Here is a 14,110-nt window from a genome sequence, read left to right as displayed (position 1 = left end):
CAGAAGGCCTTAACTCATTGTGCACTACATTATAAGTGGGATGACCAACAAAATGGATTGGCCAAACCAAGGCAGTTTCACAGTGAGAGGGAATGCTATTAGTAATTACTCTAAGACACCAGATGTGAACTGGGCTATAATTCCTGTTGGCTTTAAGCAAATTCCAACTTAGGTAATTCACATGGTTTAACCTTCTTAACAACATAAGTATACCTGCAAAATCATATTGTTTATCTATAACAAACCTATCTAAAGGTAGTGACTTAAAATAATTACTATTTTATTAATGATCATGATTCCCTGAGATGGCTAGGGAGGGTGGAATGCTTGGGACATATAGATTCTCATCCTTCTTATAGGTTCTCATTCTTCACACATTGTTCACACTCTGCAGGTAAAATATGCTCATCTCCACCCTAGGTTTCCAAAAATGTCATCCCAGTAGCAACAGCAGGCCCAAAGTTCAGGATCCCATCATCTAAATCAGGTCTAGATGCAAATGAATATTCTTGTGTTTTGCTCCGTGGTGTGTGACTGGTCTTATCTGTTCCCACATACCAGACATACAGTGGATGGCAAGGACAGAACAACCACAATAAACACTCCCATCCAGAATGGCAGAAATAAGAATCATGTAACACTAAGTGGTTCATAGAAATTCTGAATTTGCACTGGACGTGTTGCCAGGCCACCTACTTGAGGGACAGGGAATGTTCTTTGAATCGGGCCCAGTTTCATTTCCTCAGAATGTGGTTCTGTAGTTCATTGTTCTTTTGGCTCTGCTTTTGTGCTTTTGGCTTTTGGCTCTGCTGTCTGGGTTCTTGGTTATGTCCTCTGAGATATTCTTCCTTTTCCATAAGAAATGGCTCTGTTGCATCCTGAATAACTTTCTCAGCATGCTTCTTGCCTGTGGATAGTTGAGGACCCAGTGAAGTATTTTCATTTTGAAGTGTCCCTGTGTTGATTAATCCAAGTAGTGCAGTACCCTTACATTTTTCTTTTTCTTTTTTTTTAGTTTTCTACGTATTAGATTATAGTCTCCTCTATTAGATAAAGGCCCGACTCACAGTTCTTTTCAAAACAGACCTTCTCCCTATATTGGCTGACATATCAGAGTGCTGTGGACCAGCCCCATTGAACTAGAAAAAAATCTCTTAGGAACCTGTCTCTTAGGTTCCAACTTTAAATCATTCAGAGATTCTCAATAGAGTTGTTACAGTCACGTACTTAATTTGATCTTTGGCTGCTGGCCTTATTCTACTTTAGAAATCTTTTACAGACAAGTTTCGTGCCCTCTATAGTCTGTTTAAATTTTTGTCAGAGATTGAACATTTCCTTCTATAGTTCTTATCCATTTTAGCCTTAGCATACAGCCAATTTACACATTCAGCATTATTCCTGAAAATCTTTTCAGTCAGATTTATAAATTCATTAAGTACATTTTTCTCTTTTCTAGATTACTGAAGGTGATAGTTTTGTACATTGTTTCTTTTTTTATCACACAGATTGCCATTTTTTTCCAGCCTGTAAAAAGTTTGTCTTTGTAATTTCTTTTAGCAATATTTTGTGTTTTCCAGTATATAGGCCTTACACATATTTTGTTAAATATGTCCCTATGAATTTCGTGTTCTGGAGTGCTATTGTAAGTGGAGTCATGTATTTTATTTCATTTTCAACTATTCGTTGCTAGTATATAGATATACATTTGCTTTATGTAAATTGACCTTATATTCTACATTCATGTTAAATTGACATATTTTTTTCTAGTGGATTTCTTGCATAGATTCTTAAACTGTGTAAAGTTTTATTTAAGACTAAAAAGTTTTTAACATCAGTCAACAATCATATTAAAGATATAATCAAAGTGTTTAAGATTTTTCTTTCAAAAACAAAAAAATAGATCTAAGGAATTGCTGTATTTCCATTTACTAAGCTAATATGATACTTCAAAACTTTGTTATCTTTCTGGGTGGTAAACTTTGTCTGTAAAATTTAAATTTAGCACAGCTGAGAGATTGTAATACCTTTTCTTTCCTCAAGAATAAGACCTAAGAATAACAATGAAAACATAAGAATGCTTTTAATGCTTAGTAATTATATTCCATGTTCTTATTAACACTGTAGATATATATAATACTAAATAATAACTCTGTAGGTTAATTCTGAATCAGTATAGCTAGATTTTATTTAAATTTCTACTGTTATACATATGAGAAGACTGAGGCTCACTCAGAAAAAGTAATGATTTGCCTTTAGTTATTTCTATATTTATGGTAATTTTTTTAAAAATAGGAGTTACTTAAAGATCCACTGTACATTGGACTACGGCAGAGAAGAGTGAGAGGTCCTGAATATGATGATTTTTTGGATGAATTCATGGAGGCAGTTTCTTTCAAGTACGTATAATCTTTGTCTGTATTTAAGTTGGATTTCAAAAACTTAAAGATAATCTAACATAAACTATAAAAATGTTCAAGTTTGGTATAATATGTTTAATAATTATAAGTGATTTGAGTGAAATGTATGTATATATGTATATGTATATCTCCTCATAAATATTGCTGACCAAATGATAATGTCATATGTCTATCCCCCCAAAACTTGTCTGTGTTGCTACCCCTGAAGATACTTTTTTCTTACAAGAAACTTCAGCGTCTATGGGATTCATAATTATGGTGAATGAGGCAGTGGCCAGTGACTAAATTACCTGAGTAAGCCTTTTCATGATTATTGGCAGTCTGCATTTTGTTTCTGGCTGCTGATAAAATCTGGTCTTCCATCATCTTCCTTGGTGAATCTGACTCTCTTGTGGTAGGAAGGCAGAGAAGTGAGCATGAATTAGTATGATCCACAGGGTCCGGAATGAAGCAACATCCACGAATCTCTGATTAAGTCTACTGTATTTGATTAAGATGCAATACAATATTTCACTGAATATTTCATCTAATTGTGGACCAAGAGCTGCTATAAAATTTTCTGTTTTTTTCCTTCAAAGTAGAGAGTAGAGACTTCTGCCATAGTTTAGTAACATACTCTGAGAGAATTTTGTCAATCTAACAGTGGTCCCATTTATCTCTGTATAGCCACAGAAACCATGTACTATTTAAAAACATATATGTTGCTTTGGTTTTTCATAGAAATGAACTCATCACTGGCATCAACTGTAACTATAGACATATTTCTGGTTTCTTTTTATTATAAGGTTTAATTTGAAGAAGTTGAATTCAATAGCAGAAAGTGCTCCCATCAGCTTGCAAAATATTTAGAATGTTTTGAATGTCTTCTTACCCAAGGTTTTAATGCAAAGTACATTTACCAGTTAGTATGGACTACTTTTTTAAAACCCATGTCTGATTTATTTCTTATTATTATTTAACTTGTTTAATTACATTGTACTTACTCATAGTTGAGCAACTCTAAAATTCAAGAGTTTATGGTACAGTTAATTACTAGAAGTTTTTCATATTTAATTTTAAATTTCTTACCCTTTCAAATTTATATGAGATTTTGCAATTATGTGTAACTTTGTAGGTAGCAATATTAATCAAGAGATTGTATAGAGAATACCGCAAGGTGGCATAAAAGAAAAAGAAATTCTCAGCATATTTGTTTTTACTTGTCTGTTTGTGTAAATAAAATTTATCTTTATAAGGGTGACTTCAGTATACTTACCGAGAAACTGTTGAGTCATGAATATAGCATATATGGCCTATATACTTAAATACTGTTGAAATAAAAAAGAAATGTATGGCCTATGTACTTATGCTGTTGAAATAAAAGAGAAATAATTCCATAACCAGTGAAAAGCTTTCTGGATGAAAACCTAATTTTGAATGAGCTTTGTCAATCTAGAATCAGAAAAACTGTGTGTGTGTGTGTGTTTAATGTTGAATTGAGAAGTTACCTCAGATATATAATACGAAATGGGGATTGACAAGAGTCAACAATAATTTAAAATGCAGAGACCACCTGTAAATCAAAATTACACTTCTGGGCTCTTCCCAGAGAAAAACCCTACAGACTTTCAAAGATACTTTCTAGCATAATGCTACTTTCAGAAGAGTTTTCTAGAAACGAAACCTACTACCGCTACCGAATTAAATTGGGACGTAATCCTGAAGATAAACCCAAAATTATTTAGAAAGGAAATATAGCTTAGGTGGAAAATGCCTGTTAGGAGTTGACTTAGCCAGGAATTGGATTCTAGATGGAGTTATTAAGGAGTGCAGTTGGAATCTACCCTTTTGTGAGGGAGAGAACAGGAAAAGACGTGGATGAAGGAGAAGTTGAACTACAGTGTCGACCTGCCAACAGCCGTTGGGATCATACTTTCATGCTGTCTATTTAGACCCCTAGGGAAAACTAATTTCCATTCCCCACTCCCCAACCAATGTTATGTTGGTTTTCTAATTTACTTCTTGTCAGGATTGAGTTGGGGCAGTTATAATTTCTTTCTTTTGGCTTTCTCCACAATTATATTTCTTAGCTCATGGGCCACGACTTGTTATGGATGTTGCAGCAGTCACCAAGTAGGTATCTGCCCTGGTTCTGTATCTGGAGACTGAGGAAATCACCACCATGTGGGTCTGTGGTCCCAGGGCCCATTACGAGCTAGACCTTGGCCAGGGCTCCATTTATGATTGGGCTCCAAATCCTTCTAACATGGAATGACAGCATATTGATGCTTCGGGTCTCCTAGTATCTCTGTCAGCTCTGTCTGAAGTATTCTGTCGCCCTAGATCACAGTTGCTGGAATAAAGGACTGTAGGTCCCCTTGGGGGAAGGATGGGGTAATTACTACCTTGTATTCTTGTTATAATGTTACATGGTCCTTCCTTCTGGAGACTGGACTTCTTCAATAGTGAGTTCTGGGTTCAAAAGTTAGCTAAGATTTGGAAACTGAGTCAGTGATTGGGACATTATTGGGGCAACTACTCTCCACTTTGTGGCCATTCATCTTTGATTTATTTTGAATATACATGTTGAATAGTCACCTTGTTGGGATGCCATATTTTATTAATTATGTCAGTAACTCTCTGTGGGTCAAGCACACCCCACACACCAGCCTTGCCACTCTCAGGATAACTGTGCCCACCTGGCTTCTGGTGGCTTCTGATCTTCACCTGGTTCTGTTATCCCTATTGCTGTTGATGAGCCTGATTCTCTTACATACCTTCCCTCTGTCACTTCTGGTCTTCAGAAGAGAGCCACAACTCAGAACCTAGTAATGTAGATGTCGTCTCACTGGTACCTTCCTTGCAACTTAGGGTAGTGGAGTGTTTTCTGGGCCTTCCTGTGGAATATCTCCATCTGATGGGGTTTTGGCCTTATGCAGCATGTGCACCCCAGAATATTCTCTCTGAACCTGTGTGCCCCTCTTCTGACCCCTGCCGCAGCATTTCTGGCATTTCATATTTAACATGAGCTATTACTTTATCCTTGGTAATATCCTAGTAGCCAGTTTGCACGTTTCCTGAGATTCTTGCTGGTTTTAAGTCTTGCCTCTCAAGATGGTGCCCTCACATGGATGGTGGTGGTGGTGATGGTTTAGTACCTAAATCATGTCTGACTCTTGTGACTCGATGGACTGTTGCCTGCTGGGCTCCTCTGTCCATGGAATTCTCTAGACAAGAATACTGGAGTGGGTTGCCATTTCCTTCTCCATGGGATCTTCCCCACCCAGGGATCAAACATGGGTCTCCTGCATTGCAGGCAGGATTCTTTACCTACTGAGCTACAAGGGAAACCCACCCTCACTTGGATAAACTGTCCCTTGTCTAATCTTAAATTCCACTCCCTTTGACCAAACAGCTTCAGAATTTAATCTTAACGTGTACTCTTCTTGCTAATGTAAACTTGCTAGATCTTTCAGTTCCTTCCTCAAACAGTGTTTCTTTTTCAGGCCTCATCACCCTATGTGAGTTATATTGTGATATAACTCTAGTTACATAGGCCTGAGCATCTGGAGAGGAGGTGGGGGTGGACAGATGGGGGGTTAGGGAAAGACAGGTTGTCTTACTGGAGAGAAGCCTCTGCCTACATCCTCCCCAAGGAAGAAGGGGTAGGGCCACTTATATTGGTTCAGAAAGTTCTGGGGAATTTGAGTGTTCAAGATTTTGGGGAGGTATCGAGTAAGACATCTTGTGCCACGTGGCAGGAACCTGGTCTTTTCCAGTCAGGATGTTGATTTAGCACATCTCCTGTGCCTGCAAGTTTGGGAGGTTTTGACTGCTCTGACAATTAATCCCAGCTCCTGTTCATTAGCTTTCTCTTCCCAAAGGACCTGAGAACATTTTCATATCTACCAGAGAGTTCCTCTGGCTTTCAGGTTGGTGGTTACTTGCCTTTTAGCTTTTTTATTTCTTTCAAATTTCCAAATGCATTCTTTTTCTTTTTAAAAATTTTATTGGAGTGTAGTTGATTTATAGTGTTGTATTAGTTTCTGGTTATAGCAAAGTAAATCGGTTATACACATATTGCCCTTTTTTATTTTCTTTGCCCATTGTTCTTGTTATTATTTGTCTGCTGTTTCTCAAATATCATTCCAGCTACACCGTTCCCTTCTGCTGATGTATCACCCAACTGTCCCTGGCGAGAGCTTTGACTGTTGGACGGTCACCTTGTGTCAGGGCTTCTCTGTGCTCCCCTGGAGCTAGGGTCCTCATTGCCAGCCAGACAACTAGGGATCCAACTTCACAGCCCCGTCTTATCATCCACTTTCTTGGACCACTCCAGGTACCATCGATCACAGATTAGGTTATCTGGGACATATTTAGAAGCAAACTTTGGTCTTCAAGAGGTTTGTAAGAAGTGCCCCAGAGGTCAACTCCCATGGAAGGCGTGCAGAGGGAGAAGAAATGGGCACAGGGACAGAATTGAGCTGGGATGCAGCACAAGACACCTTCCTCTGGTCCCATGGAGAACTCTGGAACCACAGCGGCTTTTCAGAGTTGTCCTCCATTGCCTGAGATGGCCAAGCCTTCCTGTTCCTGCATCAGTTAGTCGTTGGATGTGGGTCGCCCTGAGAAGGAGCATGACCTATGGTTTAGGGCTCCCTGTAGCTGAGACAGTCCCTGGGACAACGGGGAATCTGAGAGCCATGTCACAGTAATGTTTCAGTTCAGTTTAGTTGCTCAGTCATGTCCAACTCTTTACGACCCCATGAATCGCAGCATGCCAGGCCTCCCTGTCCGTCACCAACTTCTGGAGTTTACTCAAACTCAAGTGCATCGAGTCGGTGATGCCATCCAGCCATCGCATCCTCTGTCGTCCCCTTCTCCTCCTGCCCCCAATCCCTCCCAGTAATGTTTAAAGATAAAAACTGAGCAGAAAAAAGTATTGAGGTTTGTAATAAATAAAGGCACGTGCTAGAGTCTTAGGAGGGACTATATTTCTGATATTCTGAGTCACATGACAGACAATTGCTAGCCTCTGCATAGTATTCTTGCTTTGGAAACATTGACCATTGGAGCAAACCATTGAGTTGCTTCAGGAAACTGTGCGCTAAAAGAAGCTCGATCTCTCCAGTAAAAATGTCATGTCAAGCTATTTCTTCTTTCTTACTGTTTTGACCCATTTGTTCATTTATTGAAAGCCAGGCACTGAGTTTGGTGCTGGAAATATGGGACTGAATCAGCCAAAAATAATCTTTGCCTTTCACATAGCTTCTTTACTAGAGGAGTCAGATAATAGACAAGCAAATAAGGAAATGAAACAATGCAATTTATGGTAATTGCAATGAAAGAAACAGGAAATTATACTGAGAATAATAGGAAATGACCTAATTTATATGTCAGGTAAGTTATTAGATACGTTCTATGAAGTCAGTTGTCAAAGTCTCGATACTTTTTAGGCATGATACTTTTGTTGCAAGTTGATATGAGCTCTTTGATTATAGTTAGGTAAATTCATAAACAGCAGAAAACTGAATCTAGAAAGGATTGATTGATTAGAACAGATACTAGGTAGCATCTCTAATTAGTCCTCAAATATTTGTTTCTGTTTTGTGGTTGTACTTCTTGAAGTAGCTTTTGTTTTCCAGAATCAGTTGCATCTGAAAGTTAATAAGAACAGTAGTGACAACTTCAGCTCTATTGTCTAAAATCCTTTGGGATTTCATTGATAGTTATTAACTAAATGAGGGGGGAAAAAAACAGTACCTCAAGAGAGCTTTAAAAAGCTAGTATTACATTTTTTTAATGAAAGTAATTGAAGCTATTCATCTGTGACTCAATCTTTTTTCCTTTTTCTTTTTAAATGATTAAAATAAAAACAAATCACTTGGAAGCACTAGGAATGGCAGCAGAGATGGTTATTATATTTAGACCTCAGCCTTGGCTGCCATCACAGATTTTATTATGCTCTGTCACTTAACACTTAAGGCAAGTAATCTTAATCTGAAGCCGTACTATCTGCCACTTCTGCAGGGTGTGATAATGGTGTTCTCATAAAACGATGCTTTGCCTACTGATTTGACACTGAACCAGAGCCTTGACAGTTTGCCTGAGACACACCAGACTATTCAGAGAAGTTATTAATTTGGTCAGAGTTCTCAGAGGTCACATATTAGATTTCAAAGGAATAAGACATATAGCCCCTGATTATCGTGGCCAGATTTACTAAGTATATTTTTATGATTATTATAATACTTTCTCTTTCCAAAGACATCATCAGATATCCAAGTTAATGTGCTTTTCATCATTACTCAGGGCTGCGGTTCAACACCTTCTCCACCATTCCACATTGACTCTTTGGTTGCTCCTTGGGGAAGGGGCCTTGATACTTCCCTGTTATCTTTCTTTCTCCTGTTTCTGTTGCAGTTAATTTCATGGCTGACTTTCTGTGCTGCCTTCTTCCACCTGTTCCAATCATTGCCTTTTTTTCCTGATCCTTTTTTTAGCTGAATGGGTATATTTATAGCTTAGATGATTTTACCTATAAATTTTTGAGACCCTTTGGATTCTACCTGTCACTTTGATCAGCATAAGTTCCTTTGGTTTTCATAAGAAATTTAATAAAACCATATGACTGTATGGGACACCACCTGCTATTCTTCCTTGTGGTCCAAAGGTGAGGTAAACCATTTGAAAAAAAAAAAAATCAAGTGGAAAGAATGTCAATATGAGAAAAATCAGCAACTATGTAACTAAGGAACTTGACTCAAATCAAATTTATGACTCAGATATTTTTTTCCATTTTTCCATCCAAAGAAAAATCAGATTCACACTTTAACTATAGCCATATTTTTCTTGAAATGCCAAGTATTTCTATTTATAACTTTCCACTTTTTTTTTCAAGTAAATGAAAAAGGTCATGTAAGTATTAGCAATCTATAGGTGCTTTATGTATACATATGTGTAAATATATATATACACACACATTTTATATATATATATATATATATGTATGTATGTATATACAGTTTTATTCCCTTAAAGATTTAAGACGGATGTGTATTGGTTTGGCCAAAGAATTTGTTTGGATTTTTCCATAAGATCGCACAAAAATCCGAACAAACTTTTTGGCCAGTCCAATACTTCAGTATTTTAACACTAGTTTTGCATCTTTGCCCATATTCCAGTCCAGTCTTGGAGGAGCCAGTTTGACTTGGAGGAGCAAGTCAAATTTATCATCTCTTTCTGAATATAGTTTATAATTCTTTTCTTGCAGATGCTTTTCTTTTCTAATTGTATTTTATTCTAAACATTAATTCTAATTGCATTAATTCCAGCATTCCTTTAATATGGATGTAAATTTTTTGCAGTGGTTTTATTCTGTTTGTGTGAGTGTTACATATGTTACTTTATTGTGCCCTATTTTCCTTACTTGATTATGAGTTCTGTCAGGAAAAAACTTTATCGTCAAGGGATCGCTTTTTTCTCACTGTCCCACATTTTACTGTACCACGTGAAAGTGAAAAATCGCTCAGTCATGTCCCACTCTGCGATTAAGTCCATGGAATTCTTCAGGCCAGAATACTGGAGTGGGTAGCCTTTCCCTTCTCCAGGGGATCTTCCCAACCCAGGGATCAAACCCAGGTCTCCAGCATTGCAGGCGGGTTCTTTACCAGCTGAGCCACAAGGGAAGCCCAAGAATACTGGAGTGGATAGCCTATCCCTTCTCCAGTGGATTGTCCCAACCCAGGAATCGAACTGGGGTCTCCTGCATTGCAGGCGAATTCTTTACCAACTGAGCTGTCAGGGAAGCCCTACTGTGCCACGAGTGAGTATAAAATAACCATCTTGAAAGCATTACTTAAATGTTGAAGCCATCATGAAACTACTGTGACACGTATCTGAAGGAAAGGTGATTTTCTAACGTAAACTAGAGAATCATACAGTTTTATGAATGAAGTGGCTCTGCCAGTAGTAAGCTAAAGGTTTGAATTTTAATTAAAGAGAGACATTTATGTTTTAGAGTTTACATTTTCTCTAAAGAAGAAAAGTGTTTTAATAAATTCCCATTGTATCCATTATTACCTGTCTTTTTCTCTTTGAATCAACAAGCATTGAGATCTATATAGAGGAATCCGTTGATCTTTTTATCTGAGTTTATTAAAGCTGTATCGTTGTATTTATTAAAGCTAATAATCATTGTGGTTTGACAGTTTGTATACCACGCTTCCTCTCTTCTTTCTTCTGACTTTCACTGAGCTAGCTGAACCCTAACTTCTTTTATTAATTTATTGTTTTTGGCTGTGCTGGATCTTCATTGCTGCACTGTTTTCTCTAGTGACGGGGAGCAGCTTCTCACTGTGGTAGCCTCTCTTGTGTAGTGCGGGCTCTAGGGCTATATGGGCTTCGGTAGTTGAAGCACATGCGCTCAGTAGTTGCGACTCCTGGACTCTAGAGCACAGGCTCAGTAGTTGGGCCCCATGGGCTCAGTTGCCCTGCAGCGTGTAGAATCCTCCCAGCCCAGGGGTCGAACCCGTGTCTCCTGCACTGGCAGGCGGATCCTTTACCACTGAGGCACTGTGGAAGTGCAACCACGTTTCTTAAAACGTTTCTTTCTTGTTGTCGTCCATCTATATTGCCATGTGTATTAAGTTAGAAAAATTTGAATATATCTGCTAGTGGCTGATACTAAAAATGAATAATCCCTGTAGATTTCCTTAGTCATATTCATCGATTAACCTAAAAACAAAAACCAAGAAACCACTACGAGTAACAATGCCTTGTGGATCCCAGTAAGGTTATCATCATCTTTTCCTGCCTCCCTTTGTTTGTAATCTTCTTTCCCCACCCTCCTTTCTTTACATGTCTTTATAAACAGAGCAGGTATGCACATAGGAAAGCAGTTCAGTTTTTATTTTCAAAGACTAACCTTAATCTATGTGGCTGGGTTTGATGGGGAAGTAGTGTTACCATACTTGTATGAGATAGATACACTTTTACTATTGGAAATTAAAGATGTTGAAAGGAAAAGGGGAATTAAGCAAAGTCAGAAAGGTGGTTAGGGTAAGGTCAAAATTAAAAGGAACTCTCTTGTTCTCTAGGAAGTTTGGAATCTTAATTTGCAATTAATGTTGTATCCTGACTTACCATCATTGGTGATGGTCAGCGTGTCTCAGTGAGTAAAAGTCAGATCCCCTGTGCTGGCCCGTCCTGATCTCCTATGCAGAGGTCAGTGTCTGCTCTGCCTGCCCTGGCTTTGGACTCTCAGGGCATGTTCCCACCTCAGAACATTTGCACTTTCTCGTCCTTTTGAAATATCCTCCACTCTCCCTCCTCCCCCCTTCCCTCCCTGAAAACTACTTGGTTAACTTGGTTTTTCAGTCTTTATTGAAATCTTACCTTCTCCTGAGCCTTATCCTTATTCCCCCGTCCAGAAAATAACTGAAATCAGCCCAACCTTCTCGCCACCCCTGGCTTTCCTGATACTATTGTTTGGTGTGACTTTTTCCTTATAAGATAGCTTTTGTTTTTTTTTACATTTTTTTTTTTGAGGTGGACCATTTTTAAAGTCTCTATGTCTTTATTGATTTTGTTGCATTACTGCTTCTGTTTTATGTTTTGGTTTTTGGCCACAAGGTATGTGGGATCATAGCTCCCTGACTAGAGATCACAGCCGCACCCCCTGCATCAGAAGGTGAAGTCTTAACCCTGGACCACCTAGGGGAAGTCCCTTATGGTATAATTTTATATTATTTGTATAGATTACATCATTGTATATAGTTTATTTATTTATTACATTTATTGCTTACTGTATGTCTCACCCACTGGAACGTATGTTCCCCAAGGACAGTGATCTAGTTTGTTCATTTTATGAGCGAATTCTTATGTTAATGCCTGATACAGAAGAGATATATATTAAACACTTGTTGAACTGAATTGAACTATGCTCAGAGGGAGACCACACAAAAGAATAAGAGTGAATTGGTACAAATCTTTCACTATCACTAGGAAATTAAATTTTAAACATGCCTTCCTTTTAATGAGTTACTTGCATCATTTTCATTGGAAAGAGAACCATAAAGATGTTGTGAGTGGTGAATACCTGATTTTCTCAGGTCTCATGAATAGACTAGTTCTTGAGGGACTAAAAATAAGTACTGAAGTTGGTGTGTTATATAAAATAATGGCTATACATTTAATGCAAGCTGGTAGTAGATCTTTTTGAGCTGATAGATTTTCAAGTTCTATTATTTAAAGCTGTAACAAAATTTGTGTAAAATTTGTCATAATCAAGACATAAGAATAAAATAATTATTCATATTACCAAGATGATTACATTCTGGCTAATTCAGTTTTCCATCACTTGACTGTTATTTTTATTTCATAAGTTATAGAGCAAGCCAGAATTAACACAGCATGCCACCACAATTTTGATTTAACCATGATGTAGTGCTTAATTCTTTAGACTGTTTTTCTTTGTGGTGTCCACAGATGGTGACCTATTTTTTTTTTTCATATCTTCAGTCAGAACAATTCCACATCCTACAGTGTACGTGTAAAGACTGCCACATTTGCAAATAGGAAGAAGAATAAGCAGCTGTTAAATGTATTGTTATCCAGTATAGTGAGATTGGGATTATAGAAATTCTAATATAAAAAAGGCTCAGTCATTTTGAGACTAGGTTGGAGTGGGGTCACCTGGGATAGTTTCAAAGTTTATTTCTTTGGAGTCCTCCTAGAGTGACATTTCTTATTTCAGTGAGTTCACAGTAGTTTGGGATCTGACTTTCAGCTCAGGAAGTTTAGAAAGCTGACTGCAAAGCCCATATTTCAGGACCATGTGATAAGTAAAACCTGGGCTTTAAAAAGTGCATGGCCAAATGCACTTAGGTATATAGATTTCTGTCTTCAGTGAGAGGGTGGATTATAATTAAACATTGTCAAAAGTGTTCCAATTTTAGGATTTTATTAAAAGTACTGAAGAAACTGTATTTTGTTTCGACATTCAGGGCTGAATCTGTTTCATAAAACATGGTGATTCAAGAATATCTGTGATCATTATGAGTCAGTTGAAAATGTTGGTCACATCATCTAATTATACTTGACCCAAAGGAATTAACTCAATGTTTTAAACTACCTTGTTCTGCATAAACTTTAACTTTTCCTTGCTGCCCAAAGTTTGTTTTAGCAGGAGCTCAAAAGACAGTTGGCAAAGGGAACAATTCAAGAGAAAAAAATTTCACAAAAGATTTTTTATTTGCCTTGCATTACTTTCCCTGTGCTACATATTATTTGTGTAGTCAGCTTCAAAGTAAGTTCATGATAAAAATTACTTCCACAATTAAAAAATGATACAAAGATACTAAAAGTTGTTGAATTAACTGTGCAAAGATTAAAAATGAGATTTGGGCTTGCATAAGCTATTTATGGTAATCATGTAGACTGGTTCTTTGGTCTCTCTGTGTTTTTTTAAAACATCTATATCAGTACCATTTGATTATATCCTGAAATAGAGACAAATTTTTTCTTGAGTATTTGGTTATATCTTATCTGATTATATCCTAAAGCAGAGACAAATAATTTCCTCTTCTTGAGTATCTTCTTTGACCCCTCAAAGTTTTCTTGTGCATATATCTCATGAACAAGTTCATTATTAAATCCATATGACATTTTTACTGTTATGTCCTTGATCCATGCCCTGACTCCATGTCTATCAT

General features: G+C 37.4%; 1 protein-coding gene across 1 annotated transcript in view; it reads left to right on the top strand.

Moving 5' to 3' along the window:
- The window catches only part of ME1 (malic enzyme 1), a 197,130-nt gene that overhangs the window by 106,283 nt on the left and 76,737 nt on the right, over positions 1 to 14,110 (top strand). Inside the window, exon 6 of the mRNA XM_070449842.1 lies at positions 2,293 to 2,396. Coding sequence (XP_070305943.1) covers positions 2,293 to 2,396 — 104 coding nt within the window. The remainder of the gene's footprint in view (positions 1 to 2,292; positions 2,397 to 14,110) is intronic.

Source organism: Odocoileus virginianus, chromosome 19 (assembly GCF_023699985.2).
Source record: "Odocoileus virginianus isolate 20LAN1187 ecotype Illinois chromosome 19, Ovbor_1.2, whole genome shotgun sequence".
NCBI classification, from domain to species: domain Eukaryota; kingdom Metazoa; phylum Chordata; class Mammalia; order Artiodactyla; family Cervidae; genus Odocoileus; species Odocoileus virginianus.
This window is presented reverse-complemented; position numbering and strand designations above follow the sequence as displayed.